At 41.1% G+C, this 26,613-nt stretch overlaps 1 protein-coding gene and 1 long non-coding RNA gene across 3 annotated transcripts in view; one reads left to right on the top strand and one right to left on the bottom strand.

Annotated features, from left to right (window-relative positions):
• Positions 1–203: 203 nt before the first annotated feature.
• AP1S1 (adaptor related protein complex 1 subunit sigma 1) lies at positions 204–7,074 on the bottom strand. Its single transcript, XM_027857099.1, has 5 exons — positions 6,987–7,074; positions 4,373–4,551; positions 3,553–3,661; positions 2,500–2,637; positions 204–999 (listed from the first exon to the last, which is right to left on the bottom strand). Exons 1-5 carry the CDS (start codon positions 6,987–6,989, stop codon positions 952–954), a joined length of 477 nt encoding a protein of 158 aa, XP_027712900.1. The 5' UTR covers positions 6,990–7,074; the 3' UTR covers positions 204–951.
• The window catches only part of LOC114039381, a 79,619-nt gene continuing 59,612 nt past the window's right edge, over positions 6,607–26,613 (top strand). Inside the window, exon 1 of one of the 2 annotated variants that reach the window (XR_003568666.1) lies at positions 6,607–6,682. This is a non-coding gene — a long non-coding RNA (uncharacterized LOC114039381). Of the gene's footprint in view, positions 6,683–7,155; positions 7,339–26,613 lie in introns of those variants that run through there. The other variant, XR_003568665.1, reaches the window with a different exon arrangement.

The following is a 26,613-nucleotide window of genomic DNA, read 5'->3' as shown; positions in this document are numbered from 1 at the left end:
CAGGAAAATGGATAAGGAGAAGGGTGTTAAACCTAGACTAGAGACCTGGGTTCCAATACCATTCAATTTCTGCATGACCTTAGGCAAGTTCTTAGTTATAAGATAGAGATACTGATACCTACACTATTCCCTTATGAAGAAAGTCTTTTGTGAACTTTAGAAGTGCTATAGCATCGTGAGCTACCAATATCATAAGCAGAAAATCCAGAAATGATAGTCCTTTTATTTCAGGAAGAAAGGAAACAGAGACAAATAAGCACCCTTCTTTCCTCCCTCCCCCTAAATTAGAACATTTGGGGTTCCACTGAGTTCCCAACAGGCCCAAACCTTCCTGTATCCCTTCCCTCAAAGTCATAAGATTTTAAAAATTAGCTGTGTTCTTCCCTACGATTCAAACCCACCCTGAGAGTGGGGCAGGGGTGAGAGATGTAAAGAAAGACACCCCTCCTTAATATACTAGAGATACCTTTCCCTAGGAAACGATTAAGGCCTGACTGACTGGTGCAGGGAGGGGGAGGAAATAGAGGTATGTTATTTTTCTTTGGGTGGGTGGAGGGCTGAAAACAATTTCCATTTAACCTGACATATTTATATATTTACAGTGTATGGGAGAATGAAGTAAGGTTTGGATGAAGTCAGTTCTCAGGATGGGGAAAGAGAGAGAGAAACATACATCATCACACCTCTCTTCTTGGTCATAGTCTTTCTCTACCCATCCAATTTCTCAAACCCAAACTGGAAAAAATGAAGGAACATGAAGTGATGGGAGTCAGAGAAAGAAGGAATGTTTGAAGGATTCCAGTCCACAACTCTCTCCAAGAGAAACTGAGAGAGCAGGGAAAGGGTATTCCACAGGGAAGAGGGATCTGAACGTGTGTGGACTTTGAAGCAACCAGTCATGTCTGCCAAGTTATGGCAACCCTGCAATGTATCTCCCATTGGGGTGGGAAGCTATGCCAAACCCATCTCCTCCAGGACACTTCGAGGTGACTCATCTTCCTAAAGCAGTCAGAGATAGGGTGAGAAAGACATGGAATGACAGAAAGAGAAGGGGGATAGAAATGGGAGTGGGGGGAAGATGCACCAAAAGAAGGACAAAGGAGGAGGAAAACAGTGAAAGGGAGAGAAAGATTGGGCAGAAAGACAAAAAGAGGAAAGGGGGGGCAGGAGGAAGGACAGAGAAGGGAGAGAGGGAGAGAGGGAGAGAGGGAGAGAGGGAGAGGGAGAGGGAGAGGGAGAGGGAGAGGGAGAGGGAGAGGGAGAGGGAGAGAGAGAGAGAGAGAGAGAGAGAGAGAGAGAGAGAGAGAGAGAGAGAGAGAGAGAGAAGTAATGTGAGACCAAAGCTGGGACAGCTGAGAGCTCCACATAAGGAAGCTCTCCTGTCCCCATTAACCCCCACCCACAGCATAACTCTATGTAGGAGTGTACCAGTCAGCCCATCATCTAAAAAACCCAAAGCCAGGATCGTAAAAAACTAAGCTTGTGCTTACTAGCCCTGGAATCAGGATCAGTGCTTAAATCTTGCCTCTTGTGTTTTCTACCTGGATGACCTTGGGCCCACTGCTTAACCTCCCTGTGACCCAGTTTCTTCATCTGTAAAATGAGGGGATTATACTAGATAGCCTTTCACATCCCATGGCTTGAGGTTTGTGATACTATAAGATTTAGGGGCTAAGTGGCAGGACAACTAAATTTCAGAAGTGAGTGGTGGTTAGATGAGATAGTTAAAGGCTAGTAGGGTGTGAGTAGAGCTGAAGGCTATGCTCTTAGGTTCCTGAAGGGGAGCGGGCTACACTGGAGATAAAGGATGGGCAAAGGGGAATGTAATGGAGACTGGGTAGGGGGTAGCTAAGTAGAAAAGCTGGACACTCATTGTGTGAGGCAGTTTAGTTCTTGCCTTTCCTTCCACCAAAGAGCTAACACCCCTCCCTCCCATTTCTCCTATCCCCGCCCTCCGAGTCAGCTTTGCTCATCACTGCGGATTCTGGTGACTCATCTTCCTGCACCAGAAGGCTGTGGCACAGAGGGGGCTGGTGGCCTCAGTAAATAGAAGAGCCAATAATTAATCTCCTTTGACCCCAGCCTACAAACCCTCATTATTGTTCACAAATTTAACATCCTGGGGGGCCAGAAGGTACACTGAGGACATATGGGAAAGCTAAAAGGAGAGAACCAGGGTCACACTCCCTCTTCCCTTCATATTACTTTTGAGGAGTTAGATTCCTTAGTTCTAAAGGACAGAAGGGGCAAAAATTGGAAATATAAGAATCTGGGATTTCTGTATCCCCCTAGGACCTTGCTTTTGTCTTCAGGGCACAAGATTGATCTGGGTAGCTATTTGAGGTATGGGACAAATGTCATAGGGTGGCTTCTTTTCTTTTTTTTCAACTCCTGGAGAACCCCCAAAAAGTTGCAGGAAAGGGCCGATATCAGTGGCAGGTAGGTACAGAAAAGGAAACCCACCCCACCATTCTCCTCCTCACTGCCCCCACTCCATACCTCCTGTAGTAGATCTGCTTGTTCTATGGCCTTCAGCACACTTTTCTTAGAGGTATCCTGGACATCACCACCCATCAGAAATTCATCCAAGATGAAGTAGGCCTTCTCAAAGTTGAAGATGATGTCGAGTTCACATACCTGAAACATAGGAACATAGATTTAGGGCCAGAAGGGGCTTTAGAGGTAATCTAATCCAATCCTTTCTGGATAACTTGACCCAGAGAATTTAAGTCATTTGCCCATGGTTAGGAAAGTGGTAGGCAGAGCTGAGATTCAATCTAAGGTCCTCTGACTCCAAATTCAGCAGTTTTCCCATAACACCATCCTAGGATGGGGAACAGGAATGAGCCATCAGAGGACAGATCCTCCCAATCCTGCCTCTCTCCCCTAACTCCCTTCTTTATATTCTTAGTTTATGATTCTTCTATCCTAGACTCCTCACCGCACTTCTTCTTCAGTCAGCTAACTTCCCCTTATCCCACAACAAATCCTGTTCCTTCTCTTTACTGAACTTTTGCCACATCTCCCATCACCAATCTCTTTATGTCCCTGTCCAAGTTCTGAGTTTCTGCCCTCAACCTTTGTCTGAGGTCATAGGATCCAGAACTTGAATGGATATTTCAGATCTTGTCTAATTTCCTCATTTAACAGATGAAACTGAACCACAGAAAGGCAAGTTGACTTGCCTAAGGTCACAGAGACATGATGTGGCAGAGACAGCATTCAAACCCAGGTCTTTAACCCCCAAATCAGCTCTTTTTCTACAAATGCCATACTCTTCTAAACCATCTCCTGAAATCTGAGATCTGAGCTGTCTTTCCTAATTCTGAAGTCTGATACCCATACCTTGGGGATTGAAGTAAATTTCTACTTTTTTTCACTCCCACTAAGGGCTCATTAGAAGGCATGGCTAATAGGCTTAAATCTTTATAAAAAGGGATTACTGTTCTCACTGCCCTTAATTCATCTCCTGATCCTCTTGGGGGAAGCCTAAAAGGTTCCCTGGTTTTGGCAGAAGGAAAAGGTAGGTGGTGAAACTGGGGAGAAACTTACACTGCCAAAATACTTGTCCAGGAGCTCCACATATCGGTGGATCAGTTCCAGTGTGATGAGCTCATTATCTTGGCCCTCAATGGCGCAGCAGAAGTAGAGGCTGGCATATCTGGGGAAAGAGGCACATTGTACAACTGGGGGAATAGGATGTTGGGGTCAGGGGTTCTAACCCTCCAGGCCCAAGCACTTGTTTTAGTCTTTGGTCCCAGGCATCTGATCCCCAAGATTCCAGTTCCCTTCCCACTCTACCCCCTCCCTCCAAACCCAACCCACTACTTCCTGGGGCAGCTTGTAGGCCCAAGGTAAGGTTAGAAGAGTGGTTCTGCCACACAAACCTCCCCAGGTCTCTTTCCTTGCCCCTTTGATCTTAGGAACAGACACATGGGAAAATATAAACTTTCCTTTTTGTCCTCTGACCTACTGTGTCTGACTCAGCAAAACCTGAATCATTTACCTACTTGGAGGAAGAACTAGAACATGTGCAATGGAGGGTTAGAGGCAATATACACAGGGCTTCTAAATAAGATTGGAAGAGGGGAAAGAACCTGCTGCTCAGGGACAGGATATTGTGGCAAAAGGCAGGTTTTAGAGATATGGGGAAGAAAAGTTTGTGAATGAGGGTGTGGTCATGAAAGAGATTGGAGGCAGAGATTGATTCCTCCCTTATTTTCAGCCCCCACCTATTCCCCATGCCTAATTTCAGCAGCTGAAGCAGCCCCTCCTCTCTCACACATACTGTTCAACATCTCCAAATGCCCATTTCAGCAGGACCCAGGCAAATGTGAGTCGAGAATAGGGGCTTTCAAGAATTGGGTATCACCTCTTATAGACAACTTTGAGGTCTCTCCACTCCAGGAAGCTGCACATCTTGGGCTTTCTGGCCAGGACGACCTGCATAAGTTCTCGAACCATCTTTTTCCTCTCCTTGTCTGACATAGCCAGGTACCATTTCTGCAGCCGCAGCTTCCCCTGCCGGCTGAACAGCAGCATGAACCGCATCTAGGGGTGGAGTGGAGGTGGGTAGTAGTGTTTGCAGATATGGAGATCTGATACACAGCACTGAAACCATGTATACTAGCCTTCAATTCTCCTACTCCTAACCCATGAAATCCTGTTTCTTCCCCTCCCTCTACTTTCCAACTCCCCCCACCCCCACTATACGGATTTCTAGTACTTAACTTTCTCTTCAGGAAATTATATTAGGGTAGATGAGTGGAAATTTCAGGGAGGCAGATTTTGGCTTAAGATCATGAAAAAAAGTTCTAACAAAGAGTTTTCCAACAGTGGAATGATCTGCTTCAGCAGATGGTTCCCTAATGGAAGTCATCACCATAAGCCAGATAACCACTTGAAATCACAGGATTTCAGACAGAAAGAGATTACATATCAGAAAGGGATCTTTGAGATCATCTAGTCCAGGGGTTCTTAACCGTTTTTTGTGTGTCATGGACTCCTCTTGTGATCTGGGGAAGCCTAGGGATCCCTTCTCAGAAAACTATTTTTAAATACCAAAAAAAAAAAAAATACATAGGATTGAAAAGGAAACCAATTATATAGAAATAGTCTCCAAAATATTTTTTTTTAAAAACAATTTTATGGACCTCAGGTTAAGTACCTCTAAGTTGATTCAACCCATCATTTTACAGAAGAAGGAAACTGAGGCACAAGGTAAAAAGGGTAGCAAGTAGCAGAATAGAAATGTGAACCCAGATCTTCTGACTCCAATTCAAGGTTTCTAGAGTTCACAATACCAAAAGTCCTTGAAGAAGGGGTTTGCTTCAGGTGAGGGTTGAATTAGATGAACTCTGAAGTTCCTTACAGCTTTGGGATTCTTAGAACCTAAATATCCTACTCCTAGATTCAGGTTCTTTCCCCTCCTCCCACAAAGCTTTCATTCCCCTCAGGCATTTAACCCTCATATTTTCTTACCCTTTTCTCTCCAACCCCCTTTCCCTTTGAGGACTCACATATACTTCTCTATAATTTTCCTTTTCTAATACTATCCCTTTGGTTGTCCCCCTCCTGACCCCCCTAGTCATTCAAGATACAGGAATCAAGTCGTCTGGAAACTTGAACAGGGGGGGCAGCTGGGTAGTGCAGTGGATGGAGCACCAGCCCTGGAGTCAGGAGGACCTGAGTTCAATTTTGACCTCAGACCAAATACTTGACACTTACTAGCTGTGTGACTCTGGCCAAGTCACTTAACCCCAATTGCCTCGCCCCCCAAAAAAACCCAAAAAACAAAACAAAACAAAACTTGAACAGGATTATTTCTTCATTGGGAAAAAAAGGGCAACGTCAGGTTAAGACATATTTAATTTTCTGGGTTCGATCTTGACTGAAATTTGGGGAGAATGAGGGAGGGTAAGTGGAGAAACAGAAGATCACATTGTCTTTCCTACTCTAAGGGCCAGTACCATCCAAGATCCCACCTGTATGATTGGTCAGTTGTCTCTTTCAAGGGGTTCCTCTGTGTGGGCTATGGAGTATGCTATTTTGGTGGCACGAGAAGAAAATGGGTGGGGGTGAAAGGTACAGCAGGAAAAGAATGGTGGAGAGTGTATTATGTACGTGGGCAAACTACACAACAGACTTGAGGGAAAAGAAGCAGGTGGGGAATGCCTCTTGGGGTTTAAAGAAAGAAGCAGGGTGCTGGGTTGGGAAGAAAGAGTGTAGGAGTTTGGTGCTGGTGGGGAAGTGGGAAGGTGAATGGGGCACTGAAGTGGGGGTGGTTGAACAGCAGAGGACAGCAGGGCCAGAAAATTACCGGGGGAGGGGGTAGTGATGAAGGGGAGCCTATGCACACGTGGGAGAACTGGGTGCTGAGAGTACAAAAGGGAAGGGTTTGACTTGGAGAAAGGTAAAGGGCAGGGTGGGACGTGGAGAGTTGGACGCCTGGGTTTTCGAGAGCGTAGTGCCTATTGAGACCTAGAAACTTCCTCCCGAAGAAGTCGCCCCCTTCACCCTCCGGCGGGCGGGGGAAGGGGGGGAGGTGGGGCAGAGGCATCTCCCCGGGGACTGACCATTATCCTCTGCCCTGTGTCAGTCCCCACGGACGGGCGCCCGCAGCTCAGGCCGAGTCCCTTCTGTGCGTCCTATTGGAACCCCCACGCCCACGCCTGGCCCGACGGTAAGGCGCTCCGGGCCCCCCTCCCTCTTGCTGATCTAGGGGCTCCCGCGGCTCGAGACGCCCGCTCCCCGCAGTCCCTACGGACAGGGGCGGGGGGGAGGAGGGGATTCCACCAGGGGCGGCGGCGCTTCTTCCTCGATTTCCTCTCCTCCCTCCTTTCCCCTGGCAGGCCCGCCCGACCTGGGGAGGGCACCTCTGGGGTGGAAGAGGCGTGCGCCGCCCCTACGAGCTTTGGCCCCCGAGATGTCCCAGCGGGTGTAGCCCACGCCCCTCACTTCCCCTCCCCCAGCTTCGCACTCCCTACCATCCTGCAGCCTCTGGCACAGCGCGTCCCTCTTCGGCCACCGTACGGGCCGGCTCCGCTTCCTCTCTTTCCCTTTTCTTACCCCCCCCTCTCCCGCCCCCTCCCCTCCCCCTCCCCCTTAGCCACAGGACCCCAGCCCCACCCCTTTTCCGCCAGGTGGAGTCTGGCTTCCACCCTAGCGTATTGCGTAGGCGCCGGCGCCGAGGGGTGCGGAGGCGGGGCGGTGCCTAAGGTGGAGGGGAAAGAGGAGGAGCGGAAACCATGACAACTCCCTTCTGGCCCTGGCTGTTCCCGGCCCCGCCGTTGCCCCTAGCAACCGGGAGACTTTGGCCGGCACTAAAAAGGAGATTGGGTAATGGGGACAGCGGGGCCTCAGGCTTCCGAGAGGTGGGGGGGGGGAAAGGCGGGAAAACGGGTTGGGCTTCTAAGCGGAACGGGGTGGAGGCGCTGTGGGGTCTGTGAGGGAGGGGAATGGACAGAAATAGAAGGTGATGGGGGAGAAGAGAGTTGAGAGACTGTGTGTCAGTAAAGCACATTAGCAGATACTGACCGAGCACTTAACTGTGTGCAAGAAGAGGGGCTTCCCTGGGGAACCGGGGGAGGGGGTGCTGCCCTTCTCCGGGGACAACGAGACCCCCATCAGTTATTTTACATTATTATATGTCCCATAACTGCTTCTGGGGTCCCATTAGTACATTTCCACTTACCTCTGGAGAATGTAAGATCCTTGAGGGCAGAGATTGCTTTGTTTTTGTCTTTTTCGTTGCTTAGCCAAGTCCATGGCATGTAAGTGCCTAATCAATACTTAAATGAATACCATGATTTTACCTGTATAGATACTATACCCATATAGATACTGCATCCATCTAGATTACAGCTTCCTCCATGCCTTAGTAGAGTTTCATGAAGTGCTTTGGTCAGAGAAAATTCATCAACAAGTGGTCAGCCTTCTGGTCATGTTTTATTTGCCTAGGCTAGTACTCAGGCGACAAAGTCAATTACCAGCTTGTAGGACATGTTGGAGGCTTTCCAGCCTGTTGGGCATGTTGGAGTTTGTGCACCAATGGCATGGCCTTCAGTAATTCTGTATTCATGCCATGATGAAGGATTTTACTGAAGGATTTTGTGCTAGGTGTATAAATACCGATGTAGATCTAGGGCTGTCCATTTGTTATCCTCTGGTCTTTACATGACAGGCTCACTACCTTTCCTGATCATACATTTATTTTCTAGGCAGTATCCTTTTTACTACTTCTGGTGCTTGTCTTTGTTTGTAATATGTTGTAACCTAATTATGGCCACCATATTTTTCCATTGCTTTTTTGACCAATTACAATTTTGAAACTTTGGGGATTAGGATGTGTTGTAGTTCATAGTCATATAGCAACATGTTTGAAAATTGATGATAAAAAGATGAATTTTTGTGTCAGGGAGTAGCTTGGGATTGTCTTACATAATGTATAATTATTGGAAAGCAATTCAGTTTATTCTCTTCCTTTTTTTTTTTAAATAAATTCTGGGACCAGGGCATTGTGCAGTCCTTGTCCCAAGGTACTCATAGACCACCTGAATGGGTTACCTATTTAGCTACTTGTCATAATCTAGACCTTCTGATTTACCTGTGCTGAGTAATTGGAAATTATAGTACTATTGCCAATTCATACTATATGCATCTGTGATTTCATCAATGTGAGTACTGCTAGAGATTGCAAATCATTCTTACTTTCTTATACAGTAGGGATTTAAAAAATATTGTATAATGTTATATTTTATATTTATATTGTATAATGTAACATTTTATATAAAATAATACAATACAATATAATATTATTTATATTGGCCTGACTCAGGCCAGTTTGGTGGTTCAGGTTCCATACTGGAGTGAAATGAGACACTGTAAACTTTCTGACATTGAACAAAACAGAAGCTTGCTTAATAGTAGCATGGAAAGGATATTTATCAACTGGGTCATTGTGGTGTGACTGATAAGAAGGGTATAGCAAACCTGAGGAGTTTGGAGTGAGTACAAATAAGGAGAAATATTTGTTTCCAGTAACATCCCTGAGGAGGAGTCACTTGGGAGGAGGGAGGTGAGGAGAGCGTCTTGGCTTTGGCCTTGGCTAGGTTTCCTTCTGTGCAGCCTTGGTCCAGCAGCCATCGTATATCTGGGCCATCAAAAAAGACTTAATTTTTGGATTGTCTAAGAACTATGTTAAATAGAACTCTTCATATGAGGTCATTAAAGACCTGTGTCACATGAAATCTGTGGAAACGGTTTAGTGTAAGGACAATGTCTGAGCCTCCCTAGGTACACAGAGAACTTTCCAGAACTGAGAATGTGGAGAACTGTGTCAAACACACTGTGGCTGATTTTATGGGAAAAGGAAATATTTAAATGGGCATAGAGTATAATGGAAATAATAAAGTATGCAAATTTGGGGCAGAGTTTTGGTGAATGGTAGGTAGCATGGATGGGTTGGAATGGTTTTTTGATACTTAGCCAACTAGCTCAGGAGGTAGAGATAGAGGGTCATTCCTGCAGGTCAGCATGCTGAGTGGTAGCCTAAATCAGTAGTGTGATGTGTTTTCTGATCAAAGGCTGAGAGCCCTTTGGAACCTGAGTTTTTATAGAGTTTTCAGACAAAGGGTTGGTCATGGTAGCTTGGTCACTGACATATCACTAGTGGGGCAATGGGGTCAGGGAGGATGGATCAATAGTAAAAGGTAGGGGGTTTCTAAAAATTAACCAGGACAAGGAAGGTGGAATTATAACTATGCTGCATTAGCAAGCTTGCTGGACAGTATCAGCAGTCAGTTTTAACTAGAACTAGGTACAGTTTAAACCATAAGCATACCAAAACTGTGTAACAGGAGACAATACTGAGATAATGGGACCATAGTTTCCTCTGACTATTCATAGAAGAACTCTCTCTCATCTACTGTACTGGGTCTTAGAGGAGCTATTCTTCAAGATACTTTGTTTCCAAGCTCATCTTTTTTTTTTTTTCTTGGTCAGGCATCTTCAGTATTGCCCTTCTTGATTTCTACATCTTTGTCTTTAAAAATATTGAAAATACTTTATCTTGAACCTAGAGATATACTTTTCTCCTGTTATAAACATTGGTTTGCTACCACTGCATCCATTTCCTGATATAAGCATTTTGTCTCATCATTCTGCATGTAAGGTATGCTGCCCAAGGAAGATGTGTGTATTCACAGAGAATGTCTAAAAATAAAGACAAACAGCTCAAGGAGAGGCATGGATAGATATCTCTGAAATCTTAACTTACCCTTCTCTAAGGGAAAATGTGGTTCTTGCCTTTTAGGAAATGGGAGAAAGGGCATGAGACTGGCCTCTTTGTTTTCCTCTGACAGACAGTGGTAGCAGCCTAGAATTATATCTATCCACTCTATTAAATATTGCTAATCTAGGGGCACAGTTTTTAGGTTCAAAAGCCACTACCTTCCCTGGCCACTGGGTACCCTAAGCTTATGCCTAGCAGTTTGCTCTTTTCTGACTCATTTGTTCTGAACCATTTATTAAAGCAAATAGCAAGCATAAATTGGAGAAGTTATACAGATTAGAATATACCAGAAAAGGAGGGAATGAGCTCTTTAGATGGGAGCAAGATAAGATCTGTGCTCAATCAAGAGAGATGCCCCAATTTCAACCTAAGGAGAAATTCCTTAATTCTCTATTCCTAAGGAGAAATTCCTCAAAGTCCAGGGAGGCAAGCTGAAAATCCAGGACATGGTGAGGGGCCAGCTTTGCTTATAGGTCTGCCTTCCAAATTTTGTCTCTCTCTCTTTCCATGTTTCTTGAGTCAGTTCCCAGTAGAGTCTAGAACCTCATTGCATCTGTTCTTGAAACCAGAATGAAGAACATTTGCCCTCTCCAGAGTTCTCTCACCAACTCTGTCCTCACCTCTGCATGCAGCCTTGTGTCAGTGTTCTCTCCACCAATTCAGTTGTAGCTGAAAAATAGCACCTAAAACACCCTGGACTTAGAAACAGGAGTTACCTTTGAAACTGAACAGAGTGGTTCCTGTTGTGAAGTAGTGTGAAATAAAAGTTGAGTATGCAGAATGGGGCCAAATTATGGAGACCTAAGCAAAAAAAGGTCTTTGGTCTTTATATGTTTATTTTTTGTTTTTAAGTTTTCAAGTTAAACAAGTTTTATTTTTTTATTAGTCTCCCCTCCTACTCTTCTCCCCTCTCATATTCATTAAGCAAATTTAAAAACCTAAAACAAACCCTCAACATATATCTACATAGTTCAATAAAACAAATTCTACACTATGTCTGAAAATGTATATTTCTGTATTTTAAGTTTATCACCTTTCTGTTAGATGATAAGTGGCATGTTTCATTGTCATTCTTTTGGACTCACGGTTTTTCATTCTGTTGATCAATGTTCTGAAGTCTTTCAAAGCTTTTTTTTTCTAAAATGCTATCATTTTATAAATTGTTCTAGTTTTGCTTACTTCATTCTTAATCAATTCATAAAAGTTTTCCCAAGACATATATGAACTGATGAAAAGTGAAGTGAGAAAGAGGAGCATGTTGTGACCAAGAGTAACAGCAATATTAATATGTACAATATTGGAAAAATTACTGTGAAATACTGTGAAAGACTTAGTAACTGATAAATAAAATGATCTACCACAATTCCAAAAGACTCTTGATGAAAAATGCTATACACTTCAGAGAACTCAGAGTACAGATTTTTTTTTTTTGGCGAGACAATTGGGGTTAAGTGACTTGCCCAAAGTCACACAGCTAGTGTTATGTGTCTGAGGTCATATTTGAACTCAGGTCCTCCTGACTTCAGGGCTGGTGCTCTGTTCACTGCGCCACCTAGCTGCCCCCAGAATATAGACTGAAACAAGTTTTCCTTTATTTTTCTTGTGTTTTTATTTTGAACATTTCTAATATAGAAATATGTTTTGCATGACTTCATATATATAATGGGTATTGCATTTCTTTGCTCCTCAATGGATGGAGGAAGGAGAGAATTTGGAACTGAAAGTAAAAATAGAAGTTAAAAAAATGAAAGTCTTCCCAGTTTCCTCTGAAAGTCTGTTTCACCCAGGGCAGCTACATGGTACAGTGGATAGAACACTGGCCCTGCATTCAGGAAGACCTGAATTCAAATTTGGCCTCAGACATTTGACACTTACTAGCTGTGTGACCCTGGGCAAGTCACTTCACCCCATTGCCTCGCAAAAAAAGAAAAAAAAAAGAAAGTCTATTTCATCATTTTTAAGGTACAATAATATTCTATTACAGCCATATACCACAATTTGTTTGCCCATTCTCCAACAGGAGGAAAGCCACTTATATTTATGATTTTTGGCTACCATGAAACGATATGCTATCAATATTTTTATACATATAGCTCTTTTTCCTCTTTTATTTCTTCGGTATATAGGTCTAGTAGTGGTATAGCTTGAGTCACAGTTTGGTAACTTTCTGAACAGAGTTTCAAACTGCTTTCCAGAACAACTGAACCAATTCACAGCTCCATCAATAATGCTTATTGTATTGTTTTCCCACAGCATCTTCACTATTTGTCATTTTCTTCTTTTGTCATCTTTGCCAGTCTGATAGATATGAGGTAAAACCTCAAAGGTGGTTCAATTTGCATTTCTCTCATTATTAATTAGAAATTCTTTTTCATAAGATTGTTTATAGCTTGGATTTCTTCCTTCAGAAAATACACGTTCATAACCTTTGGCCATTTATCTATAGGGGAATGACAGAGTTTATAAATTTGAATCAGTTCCTTATCTATCTAGGAAATGAGACCGTTATCAGGGAAACTTGTTGCAAAGATTTTTCACCCCTCCCCCCAATTACCTATCTTCCTTATATTTTTTACTACTTATGTAGTAAATATTTGTGTAAAATCTTTTAAAATTTTTTATAATCAAATCCAAAATTGTCCATTTTATCTTGTGTGATCCTAGCTTTTGGTTAGTCATGAACTCTTCTCCTTATTTATAGATTTGAAAGGTAGTTTCTTCTTTGTACTTCTAATTTACTTACAATGTTACCTTTTATATCTAAGTCATGTATCCATTTAGAGCTTATCTTGTATCATGTGAAGTTAACATAATTTCTTCCAGTGAGTCACTCAGTCAGTAAACATTTATTAAATGCCTCATATGTGCCAGGCATTGTGCTAAACCCTGGGAATACAAAGGAAGGCAAAATACAGTCCCTGCTCTCAAGGAATTCACATTCTAATGGAGGCAATAACATGCAAACAACTATGTAGAAACAAGTTATATTTAGGAGAAGCCAGAAATAATCAACAGAGGGAAGGCACTAAAATTAAGGGAGTTTGGAGCAGGCTTCCTGTAGAAGGTAGGATTTTAGCTGGGACTTCAAGGAAACTAGGAGGCAGAGATGAGGAGGGAAAGCAATCCAGGCATAGGAGACCACCAGTGAAGATGACCAGAATTGGAAGATTGAATGTCTTGTTCAAGGATCAAAGAATATGTGGGTGTAAGAGTTAAGAAGACTAGAAAGGTGGTGGTAAGTGGAAGCTACATGGTGCTATGAATAGGATACTGGGTGTGTAATCAGAAAGACCCGAGTGAAATTCAGTGTTAGGCACTTAGTAACTGTGTGATGCTGGACAATTATAAAGGGAGAGAGGAAGGGGGCCCAGGAGAGAGCCTTGTGGGAATAACCATCATTAGCAGGCATCACCTGGATGAAGATTCAGCAAAGAAGACTGAGAAAGTCAGATAGGACAGTCAGGAAAGTGCAGTGTCCTGAAAACCTGGAGAGAAGAGTATCCAGGAGAAGAGGGTGATCAATATACAAAGACTGCAAAGATGTCAAGAAGGATGAGGATTGAGAAAAGGTCATTAGATTTGGCAATTAAAATATCACTGGTAACTTTGGAGAGAGCAGTTTTGGTCGAATGATGAGGTTGGAAGCTGAATTAAGGGGCTAAGAAGTGAATCAGAGGAAAGTGGAGGCACCTATTGTAAATGGACTTTTCAGGGAGGCCACGAAGGACAGAAGAGATATAGGTTAACTGTTATCAGGGATGAAAGAATCAATTGAGGGTATTTTGAGGATGGGAAGACTGGACATACTCTTTTAAAAACTATTTTTAATATTGTTTTCTTTTTAAATTTTGAGTTCCAGATTGTTTCCCTCCTTCCCACCCTTCCACCACCCACTGAGAAGGCAAACAGTATGCCAGTTATACATGTGAAATCATGCAAAACATACTTCCATATTAGTCATATTGCAAAAGAAAAGCTACACAAAATAAAGCAGAAAATATATAGTTGAGTTTGCACTCAGAGTTCATCAGTTCTCTTCTCTGGAGGTGGATAGCATTTTTTTCATCATGAGTCCTTTGGAATTGTCTTGGATCATTGTATTGATTAGAGTAGCCAAATCTTTCATAGTTGATCATCATGACAACATTGTTGTTACTGTGCACAATGCTTTCCAAGTTCTTCTCACTTCACTCTGCATCATTTCATGTAGATCTTGCCATGTTTTTTGTCTGAAACCACCCCCCTCATAATTTCTTATAGCACAACCATATGCCACAACTTGTTCAGCTGTTCTTCAATTAATAAGCATCCCCTAATTTCCAATTCTTTGCCATCACAAAAAGAGCTGCAATAAATATTTTTGTATGTAGAGGTCTTTTTTCTTTTTCTTTGACCTCTTTGGGGTATGGACCTAGTAGAGGTATTGCTGGATCAAAGGGTATGCACAGTTTTATAGCCCCCAGAATGGCTAGACCACTTCACCACTCCATTAACAATTCATTAATGTACTTATTTTTCCTTATCCCCTGCAGAATTTGTCATTTTTATGTTCTTGAGCAGGGAAGTGATGAAAACAGTTTCAGAAAAAATGTGGTAGTAATGTGTAAAATAGATTGAGACACAAAGTAGAGGTATAGAGTTCATCAGGTGGTTAAGAGTATTAATCTAAGTGTAAGAAGGTGAATCATTCTAGGGTGATATAGAAAAGGATGGCTAAATTAAAAAGATATTACTGAGTACTCCTACCAACAAGGAGGCACTGGTTGTTGAAATAGAAATGATGGGGACTTTGTGGGGAAATGACCATTTTATCTTAGAATTTGTAGTAGAGAAGGAAAGGAAAGTAGATATTGATAAATAATTTAACTTTGAACTTATTTCAGAAGGTTCGGAGAAAGGATTGGTAGGATCTGTTATACTAAAGTTCTGCAGAGATGTGTGCCTGAGAAAAATAGGAAAATCTCAAGGATAAACTTCTTGTGACAGAAAGAGAAACAAATGTGATGGAGAGGAAAAGGGAGAATTGTCTAAAGATACTGATATGGATACGTGGAAGACTTATGCCAACTTTGATTTTTAAGAAATGCTTTTTTTAAAAACATCACCATAATTTTCTCATATCCCTCTTTCTTCTCCCAAGGAGCCATCTCATATAACAAACAACATTTTTTTAAAGACGAAAAAAGAGAAGACAAAAAAGCAGCATAACGTATCAATACAAAGAAAAAGCATGAAAATATATGTAATGTATGACACTTGTAGACCTCCTGCCTTTGCAAAAGGATGGGATGGACATGTCTTCTCATATCTCTTCTTTTGAGTAACTTTATAATTTTGCAACATCACTTTTGATTTTTTTTCATGATTCTTTCTGTTTGCATTGTTGTAGTCATTGCATAGATTATTTTCTTGGCTCTCCTTACTTTGCTGTGTATCAGTTCATGTAGATTTTTCCAAGTTTCTCTGTATTCACATTTGTAATTTCTTATAGAACAGTAATATTCCATTGTAGTCATGTCCCATAATTTATTTAGCGATTCCTCAATCAGTGGATATCTTTATGGGGTCTTTCTTATCAGCGGCCTCCTTGGAGTATAAGCTTACTAATGAAAACTCTCAATCAAAGGATGGACATTTTAGTTACTTTAATTTACATAATTCCAAATTCTTTCCAAAATGGTTGTATTAGCTATGCCAACAATGCATTAGTGTGCCTGTCTTCCTACAACCCTTTAAACATTGACTACTCTCTTCTTTTATTATCTTTGGCAATTTATAGAGTTCAGTTCAGATTTTTAAAAGATGTATACCAAAGAGGAGAAAAAGACTAAGTAATGGAGGATGAAGACAAAAGCATGACATAGTCATGTAAGAAATATTACCTTGAAGTTTTGTGGCGATGGACACATATGAGGGTGTGGGAGTACTGTAACATTTTGAACATCTCTCTCTCTAGGCTAGAAATGCTTGGATATTAGATTAATATTAAATTGTTTCTGTCAGTATTTATACCTAAGACTCAGAATTACAATATTAACGTTTTTCTTTGCCATCCTATTTTTTTGGAGTTATAAAAATGTTTATGAATGAAATCACCTTGGTTCAGGAGAACTGTCAGTTGGGGAAAGCCAGAAATTTAAAATTTCCTTCTTTATCTGTGGCTAATTATAATCTCCTCAAAACACCCTTGAGTAATTGGAATATACATAGGCCAATAATACATTGGGTTAGCTACTGTTTTATCTTAACATTGGTTTTAAAAAAATGTTATTGATTTTTTTGTTTTTATGTGTCCTACAACGGTAACATTACAATGTAACAATGAGAAAAAGATGTGGCTTTATAACAATGTATTACATCAGTTACATTATATGACATTATTATGTCAATTGAATAGTAATGAAAAAAGATGGCATACAAGTAAGAAGATTTAACCTTGAATTTAAACAAGATTTAAAAATAAAAAGTAAATTGAACAACAGAAATTACATTGATATTGATTATATTAATTTTGGGCAGTAGACAGCACAATGGATAGAAAATTAGACTTGAAATCAGGAAAACTCATCTTCATGAGTTCAAAGCTAGTCTTAGACTACTAACTATGTGATCCTGGGCAAGTTACTTGACCCTGTTTGCCTCACTTTCCTCATCTGTAAAATGAGCTGGAGAAGGAAATGGCAAACCACTCCAGTATCTCTGCCAAGAAATCCCCAAATGGGGTCACAAAGAGTTGGTCATGACTGAAACAACTCAACAACAACAAAATAATAATAATTTAATCCGGAACTTAAACCAATGTAAATTAATTAACTGCTACAGGAGAACAAAAGAGTGTAGAAAGTGTCTTAATCAGCAAACTTTTGACTTCCTTGCCAAATGAAGAGAGATGGCTGTCAAAGGCAACCCTGTCACTTGAGTGTTTTGGGGATAACAAAACAAACCCCTTTTTGTCCGCTGAAAAAAAATAATTTCTGACTCAGTGGACCCTTAGTCATTGTCTTCTCTTTCTAGCCACAGATAGTGTTAGGGCTATTGTATTGATATCTTTTATTTTTTTATCTATTTTTATCTATTTCATTTATGGATAGATCCTTCCTAGACAGCCATACCTTGTAATTTGAAAGAAAGAAAGGAGGGGCTGCTAGGTGGCGCAGTGGATAGAGCACCAGCCCTGAAGTAGTCAGGAGGATTTGAGTTCAAATCCAGCCTCAGACACTTGACACTTACTAGCTGTGTGACCCTGGGCAAGTCACTTAACCCCATTGCCTAGCCGAAAGAAAGAAAGAGACAGGAGTGATTCAGGAGCCACCCCATAGACAATATTCCATACCAGTAATTCTCTCACCCCACCTCACCAATGAAGGGAGGAAGTTGAATTTTGTCATCTCTTTGGAGATAAGCTTGAGTGTTATAATCACTCAGCATTGACTTTTGTTTCTTGTTTTTGTCATTTACATGATTGTCATTATATTTATTGTTTTCCTGGTTCTACTTACTTCACTCTGTATCAGTTTATGTAAGGCTTACCTGAATTCTATTAATTTCTTACTGAATATAGTTATATTCTATTGTATTCAAATTTGTTTAGCTATTCCATACCTACTTTGTTTCATATTCTTCCTCTTAGCTAATTCTGTAGTTAGTTATTGAAAGGAAGGGTAGTCCCAATTCAGATCCTTGGAAGCATTTTTGTTCCAAGGTGCCTAGGAAATAGATTCTAGGCCTTTCAAAACTAACCTCTATCTGCAGCTGACCAGAGAGATTGATAGCCCTGGGTCTTGTGCTGATTCTCATGGAGTAAGTGTTTTGGGAGCTGTAATGACCAAGGCCTTGCATAGTATGATATGAGTATATATTGAGATGTGATACCTGGGGTGCTGAAGTTGTCAGGCAGCCCACATCAGTTCATGTGCTGCTTTCCTCAAACCCACAGATTTGTCACAATTAACCAGTGATGGAATGTAATAGACAATGCGTCCACCAGGTGGCAATCTATTCCAACTGGCCCAGCCCACCGAGTGGTCTCTGCAGAGCCCTTTTGGTACGTGCAGCCTCCCATGCTTAGGGCTTTGTGGCTGTAGGTGGCAGTGCTGAGTAGTTAAAAAAAAGGTGGGGGGGCTGGCTAAATTCAGACAATAATTTGTGTTAGGGGATAAAAAATGAAAATATTTCTCAGAAATATATTTTTGAAATAGAGAAGAGCTATATGACTCACCTCACCACTTCATCTATGACCTTACTTTGCATCTAGAATTTCTTCCTCTAGTTTAAATGATTCTTGTGTCTTAGAGTACACAAGTAGTTATTTTCCTGTGAACAGTTCATTTAACATACTAACAACCAAAAAAGGTTTTAAACTCTGTTACATGGTTGATGACTACATCCCTAAATACTCTTCTGCACTCACAAGTAATGGAAAGGGAATAAGGGGAGCAGTGTTAATGTTTAGGGACCAGCTCTAGGTGCTGGACTATAACAATAAAGGCAAAAGAAAAATAGGAAATAAATGAATGAATGAAGAATTTATTAAGCTCTTACTATGTGCAGTATATTATGCTAAGTGCTGGAGATACAAATAGAAAAATATAGGCAGTCCCAGTTCTCAAAGAGCTCACATTTGAATGGGGAAAAGAACACGTGGAAGGTTTCAGCTATAAGTCACATAGAAAAATGTTATGGTCCTTAGAGTACAGCAGCAAAGCTGATATTAATACTTATCTTTGATGTCATTTCCATTGATAAAATCACAACAGCTTCTGACGTTGAACCATTTGACAGGCTCAGAGACTTGGGTAGCAAGAACTTTCTTTTTTGGGTCGTCAGTACCTGTAGGAATAGTTTCCAGGGCATGTTTCCCAGGATGATGGTTGAAGGCATTGGGCTGGAAGCATTGTTATTCCCTAGGTTTTGGGGTTCATCATCTTGGGCTATTCCTGTCTGGATGTGAGGAGTCAAAGTGGTGGTGGTGAAGGAAATGCTGCAAGAAGCATCATTCTGTAAATGAGGTAATATTTATAAAGTGCCTTGCACGTAGTAAGCATTTAACAAATGCTTTTTCCTTTCCCCTACCTTTCTACATAATTAAAAACTTTTGCCCCCAAAATCTGCTAGCCTTAGCTGTGGGTTTGGTTTCTCCTCTGCAACATAGCCCACAACTGTCTGATCTGCCTTTGAGCTGGGACTGCCCCTGGCATTGGTTCTTGTTCCTGTTTCTAGGCTATTCTCAGTTCTCTGGACTTAACTCAGATTGGTAGTGTTGGCCTCAGGTAGTTTCTATTGCCAGCATATGGTGCAGTGATAATAGCTTCTGTGGATGTGTTGGGAGAATCAGTTCATGTCCAGTGGCTACTTATTCCCTTACTCCAGCATGGCCTCTGGCTGAGGAAGATAGTTTTCAAGGGCAAGGACAAAAGACAAAAAGGGGTGAAAGCAGACCTTTGCATAAATACACAAAACACTTGCTAAATCCCTTCATCCTTTTGTGAAGCTTTGTCTTGTCCCATTGCCCCAGGCCATGGACAGTCAATAATTTAAGTGACATAAGAGGGGTGTGGTATAATGCTCCATTACAATAATCAGCTCATTTTAAACATAAGCTAATGTAGAACGGCTAAACCACAGCAACAACTACAACATCTACAAAGTCTGCTTTGTTTCTTTCTCTTTGGTTTTAGAGAATTTATTTTAGATGAAAAGTCCTGGGTTCAGTTCACAATCACTTTGTGCTCCCAGTTAGAAACTTCCTGACACCTAGGCAGAGGTTGGGCTTTCTCCCTTTCTTTACATAATATTTGTCTCTAGTTAAATGCTGGTTGAGGCAAAATTTAGTTTACTGGAAACATTTGGGTAATGAAAAAGCAGATTACATTATAGTACCTATGATTGGGAGGGAAGTTGGGAAAAGAGCAGATCTTTGCTTGGAATTTCCCTCCACCTGGTTTCTCTATTCCAAGCTTCATGCAGAGAAAATGACTCTCCTTGATATCTTCCATCTCTCCTACAGCTCAGTCTTTCCTCTGGAATCTAAAAGCTCAGAATCTTTTTCTTCTGATTCTGAGATAGCTTGTTCCTTCTATACAAATCACTTATGACATGACCTAGCCTCTCACACAATGGCTTTGCTTGATTCAAGAAGATGTAAAGGCCTTGTTGACACTCAGTTCTGATTTTTTGATTCATTCAAAAAGTGTAACTGGTCAAGGCACCACAGCCAAATTGGGGGGGGCGGGGGTACCTTTTCATAGGACTTATAAACTCAGTATCTAAGAAGTGTTGATCCTTATTGTACCACTAGCTCTTTCTGCATTCTATGACCTAGGTTTGGGGGAACCTCTGTTTACAGTATCATATTGTCTACCTCCATGCCATATTTCTTAGTTAAATTAATATCTTAACACAGAAAGGCAATATCTTAAAAGATAGACATTGATTTATTATGATATATGATTGCAGGCCAGAGTCAAGGGGAGCCTTTATCAAAAAATGTGGCATGAAAACTGGGTTCTGAACCATAGTTCCTCATGGGGAGACATTGATTGCTCAGAACAGTTTGAATAATAGCAATTATATACTGGACAAACAGAAGCAATTAACTTAGTTTAGTTAGACATGGGAGCATAGCTCCCAGTTGGTGTCCTAGCTCCCAGTTGGTGTCCTATGTTTGTGATGCTAAAATTGAATGAGGGTCTACCAGCTTGTACTCTTTTTCCAGGTTACTGTTTCTGGATCATATCTCCTCTAAGGTTTGTTAAATTGTAATCTGCATAAGAATCCCCCAGCCTTTATCTGTTGCTGTCTTCTGGCTTTGGGTTGGGAAGTACCCCTAGGTACTGAGATGAGAGCTGCAGTGATTGACTTAGACTTTATAATGACTGAGAGTTTGGAGGTCTAATGAATTCCTACTTTGATCATAGGATCATAGATTTAGAGGTAGAAGGGATCCTGGGAGCCATAAAGTCCATCCTACTCATTTTACAGATGAAGATACTTCACACAGCTAGTAAATTAGGCTGGATCTGAACTCAGATCCAGTTTTCTCTCCATGGTGCCTCTCCTGCTTTTTGAGGGTACAGTATATGTATGTGCATGAAGTGAAGGTACAGTAGGGCAAGAGAGGAAGAATGGCTTTTTCCATACATGGATCCTTGTCCATTTTCAGGTTATTGTAGCCGTCCTTGAATCTACCTACTTCTCTCTTAATTTAGAAATTGGTGGGGCAGCTTGGTGGTGCAGTGGATAGAGCTCTGACCTTGGAGTCAGGAGGACCTGAGTTCAAATCTGGCCGCAAACACTTGACACTTATTAGCTGTGTGACCCTGGGCAAGTCACTTAACCCCAACTGCCTCACCAAAAAAAGCAAAAAAAAAAATTTAGAAGTTGGTACAGCATTCTTGAACACTTTTCATATAATGCTTACAAGATTCATAGCTCAAGAGAAATGTAATATAAATCAAACAATGTCATTTAGAGAATTCTTCATTTCTTTGAGCCCATAGCAAAGGAGAAGAAAAGAGTAAATGTAAAAGGGGGAAAAACAAAAAAAAATATAGTGGGTAATAAAAATAAATAGTAGTACTGTAACCTTCTCTGGTCTAGACATAAAGCATAGGATGAAGGGGGAACAAAGGGAAGCTGACTATGGCTAGACCTGATTAATTTCCATTCTGATGCTCTTCTTTCCTTATTGTCATTCTTGTGCCAGCTAGTATCTCCCTGAGAAGTTCAATATTAGGGGTAGTAGTGGTGTTAATACTTGTTTTTCTCCCCCATTTTCAATGTTTCCTTCATGGAGTCTTTGATTCTTTGGGAATATTGCCCCTCAAAGAGAAGTTTGTGAACTCCCAAAGATACCATGCCCACTGAGTCAGAATGGCGATGGTTTAGCCCGTGATACAGTCCTGAGTATTTTATTTCTTAGCCCCTTGCTCTGGTTTACTTTATTGACCTTATGGACAATTTACAGCTGGAATACACCTATAGTAAAACCTTGGAATGGAAGATTGCATCGTCAGCTTACCTGTGATATCAGTACAAGTGTCTTTAGAACCACTTGGCTCTAAAACATTTTCTAAAGGTAAGGTGGTATAGTGCAGTTCCCTATTAGAGACCAAGGTCAGGAGAGTTAAGTGATCATATTTTCCTTTTTTTCATCATGATTTTCAGGTAGACCAATAATTTTTAGATTGTCTCTCCTGGATCTATTTTCCAGGTCAGTTGTTTTACCAATGAAGTAGTTTACATTTTCATCTATTTTTTCATTCTTTTGTTTCTGTTTGACTGATTCTCACTCTCTCATAGAGTCAGTCATTTTCCCAATTCTAATTTTTAACAAATTGTTTTCTTCTATTAGGTTTTGTACCTCCTTTTCCATTTGGCCCATTTTATTTTTTAAGGAGTTCTTCTCAGTTTTTGTGTCTCCTTTTCTGTTTGGCCAGTTCTGCTTTTTAAGGAGTTGTTTTCTTCAGTTAATTTTTGTCCTTCCTTTTCCAAGCTATTGACTCTCTCTTGCATCCCTCTTATTTCTTTTCCCAGTTTTTCTTCTGTCTCTCTTATTTGACTTTTAAAATCCTTCTTGAGCTTTTCCAAGAAGGCTATTTGGGCTTCAGACCAGTTCATGTTCTCTTTTGAGGTTCCAAATGTGGGTTTGTTGACAATGTTGTCCTCTTCAGAATTTCTGCCTTGATCTTCACGGTTCCCATACTAAGAATCTATGGTACGTTTCTTTTTGCTCAGAGTGTTTGCTTATTTCCTGGCCTTTAAAAAGATTGAGCTCTCCTGTTGGTGAGCAGGGGGCACTGACCCGAGCTTCCTGTGTTAGGAGACCAGGGCCTGGTCACTGGCTTTGTGTGCTGTGGCTTCCGATGCTGGAAGTTGGAGGCTGTAGGGTTCTGGCAGCTTACCTGGTGTTGGGCTGGAATCAGCAACACTGGAACTCTAGGGGTAGTATTGGGTAGTCTGGCCCCTAGAAGTTGCCTGCTTACCTGGACCTTTCCTTTCGCTTCCTTTGGCTCCTTGCAGATGAATGTTTCCCTGCTGCGAGATGTTTCTCCACGGGGGGTCCGGGTGTTGATGCTTGCCTGCTCTACCACCTGGGGTTCAGGATCTCCCCCTGGTATGCTGAGGTGGGACTTTCCTCTAGCTTGCAGGGACATATCCTGTTCTGTACTGCTCCTGCTCCCCTAGGGCAAAAGGGGCCTTTCCCGTTAATACCTCAAGCTTCCTGGGCTACAGGACTGTTGCACCCTGTCTTTCTGCTGATTCAGCTGTTCCAGGGTTTTTCCTGGGGTGATATTTTCTGGGCTTTCAGAGGTTAATAAGGAAAAGTGAGAGCTACTTACTTCTTACTCTGCCATCTTGGCTCCCAGAACCCATATTTTCCTAATGTAAGGGAGTTCCCAGTCAATGTGATGAGATTATAGACTTGGTTTGGAGACGTGTGAAGGTTACCTCATTTTCAAGGTAAGCAGTTTCATGGGTCTCCAGCTGAGAGGCAGGCAACTCCTATGACTGCAGCTGCCTCCAAGGGGGATTGGCTCTTTGGAGGTGACACAGAAGAAAAAGTGCTGGCCTTAGAGTTAGGAATAGCTGAGTTCAAATCCTGCCTCAAATCCTTACTAGCCCTTTGACCCTGGGTAAGTCACCTAACTTCTCCCAGCCTCAATTTCTTCATTTGTAAAATGGGCATAATAATAGTACCTATCTCACAGGATTGTTGTGAAAATAAAATGAAAAGGCCTTTAAAGGCCATTGAGTCCAAGCTTTTCATTTTACAGATTGGGAAACTAAGGCTGAAAGAGATTAAGTGACTTACTCAGGATCACCCAGCTAAAGTCCAATAACATATATAACACTTTGTAAATGCTGAACCACTATATAAATATTATTACTATTTCTGAATATACCCTTCTCCTTTTCCTACCCACTGAGCCTTGCCCTGTAAAACAATTTTGAGAAACCGTTTAGCAAAACCAACATATTACATATGACCACACACACACACACACACACACACACACACACACACACACACGATAGCAAATTTTGTCAACTTTCTTTCTCTTCATAAAATATCACACACCCGTAGCCCTTTGACTCTCTAGTGAGGGGAGGTAGGTACATTTCCTCAACTCTTTTCCAGGGCAGAGCTTAGTCATTATAATTACCTAGTGTTCATTTTTATTTCATTGATCTTTTAATTTATATTATTGTATCCATCAAGTATATTATTTTTGGATTTCTGCTGACTTTGCTCTGCATCAGTTTGTATAAGTCTTCCTGAAGTTCTATGAAGCAGTAATATTCTTTTATATTAATGTACCACAATTTGTTTAGCCACTGATGGGTCGGAGCTTTTTTTCCCTCCTAGTTTTTTGCTATTACAAAAAGTGCTGCAATGAATATTTTGAGGCATGTGGGATTTAGCTTTCTGTCTTTGTCTGTCTTGGGTATATTTCTAGCAGTGAGAGCTTTGAGTGAAGGTGTATTTTTTTTTATACTACAACCAATCTCCCTTTAACATTTCCTGTTTCCATTTAGTTTGAGGTGAAACCTAAGAGCTGTTTTAATTTTCATTTTTCTTTTAATTAATAATTTAGTGCAGTCTTTCATATGGTTGTTAATAGTTTGTAATTCTTTTGAGAGCTGTTTGTTTGTATCTTACTACTTTCATCTAGTGTGGAATTGCTCTTCATAGAACCTAGTGTAACTCTTGGCTTAAAGGTCCATTTGCATAAGATTTTCCTTATTGGTGGAGAGTGATTTTTCAGTGCTCAAGTTGGTGAGAGCTAGAGAAAAAAAGGAATCCTGGTTTTCTGGTTTCCAACTTTAAAGAGAAAAGTCATGCAATTCCAGATTCATGTACCTAAAGAGAGAAGGATTCGAGGAAGAAGCCAGCAAATAAAGGAGCTGGCACTTTAATCATGTCCCTATTCCCAGCTTGCTACCCTAGAGACTATGGGAGATTTCCCCTTGGGTGAGAACTCTCTCTAGGTTGAGCTGAGTTATCTTATTCCCCATGGTAGATCTCATTCCCCTTGTGTGTTGTCTGGTACATGTTTTCCTATGTATACTTTGTCAGATTTCTGTTTTGCTATCCATTTGGATAAATGATTTTATTTACTACATGTGTTCATTGTGGAACTGGCATTCGGTAAGAAAGGAGTCAAGTCTTAGATATATAGCTTGGGGTTCTCCTTTCTTGTTAAGGGTGAACAATCATGAGGGTAGCTTGAACTAAAAGGTTACTTCCTCTAGACTAACAGTATTTAAGGAAACAAACATATATAATTCTAGCCTGGTAACCCCTCTCTCTTAGGAGAGCAGAGTGGTAGCCTCTGGTTTCAACCTTTTGGTTCCTCTCCTGGCAAAGGATCAAGGTCTCTCTTGGAGGGGAGGGGGGAAAGACTCTAGAGACATCTAGACAGATTCATGTGGGCACATTTAACCTGCATGAGCAAAATAAAAGAGTAACACACACACACACACACACACACACACACACATCCCTTTACATTGGCTGTCTTTACAAATTAGCCTAAGGTGTTTTTGGCTGTAGGCCTAGAACGAGGAGACTGTCAACCAAGTACCATCATTCATTTGTCTCCCAGGCTAAGAATCGTCTTTGACTCCTCTTTCGTATCCAAACAGTCACCAAACTCGAAACAAGTTCAAGTAGATACTTTCCAAATGTCTCTGGTATTTCTCCCTTCCTGTTAGTCCTTGTTGCCACTATCACCCTTGTCCAGGTTCTTCTCACTTTATTCTTAGATTATTTTAATAGTTTTGAAATTGTTCTCCCTATTTCTATTTCTGTCCCTCCTCCAGTCTATTCATACATTCTAACAGATTAGTTTTTCTAAAACATTACTTTAATATTGACTCTTTCTTGCTTTAGAACTTTCTATTATTATTCCCCATTACCTTCAATATTAAGTATAGTATTTGGAGTCAAACGGTCTGTTTTCAGATCCCAATTCTGTGCCCATCTGTGAAGCCTTGCTTAAGTCACTTAACCTTTTGGGCCTTTAGTTTTCATATCTGTAAAATGACTACACTAGATCAGTGCTTCTTAAACTGTGGGTTGGGATGCCATATGGGGTCGTGAAAAATTTGGCAACAATAAAAGGTTTTTGAACACACAATGGCCAAAAATTAATTAAAAATCAAATGTGTAATGAATCCGATGTGTTTCTGGCAGTTCTTGCCCATGTTGCATTGATCAACTTCACTGCACCTTGGTTCTGAACACAAGCATGCACACTTTGCACTATCCAAGTCCTCAGGGCATACAACGCCAACGAACACTGCTGAAACAAGAAAAG

This window comes from Vombatus ursinus, unplaced genomic scaffold, assembly GCF_900497805.2.
Source record: "Vombatus ursinus unplaced genomic scaffold, bare-nosed wombat genome assembly UNPS02011916.1, whole genome shotgun sequence".
NCBI lineage: Eukaryota > Metazoa > Chordata > Mammalia > Diprotodontia > Vombatidae > Vombatus > Vombatus ursinus.
This window is presented reverse-complemented; position numbering and strand designations above follow the sequence as displayed.

Bases quoted from the DNA above. Each gene is read 5' to 3' on its own strand.
- AP1S1 (XM_027857099.1), bottom strand. The intron at 3,662-4,372 runs GTGATACCCAAT...CTCTTTCCCCAG, and splicing joins CTCAAAGTTGTCTATAAGAG to ATATGCCAGCCTCTACTTCT. The intron at 2,638-3,552 runs GTAAGTTTCTCC...CCTATGTTTCAG, and splicing joins TGGACAAGTATTTTGGCAGT to GTATGTGAACTCGACATCAT.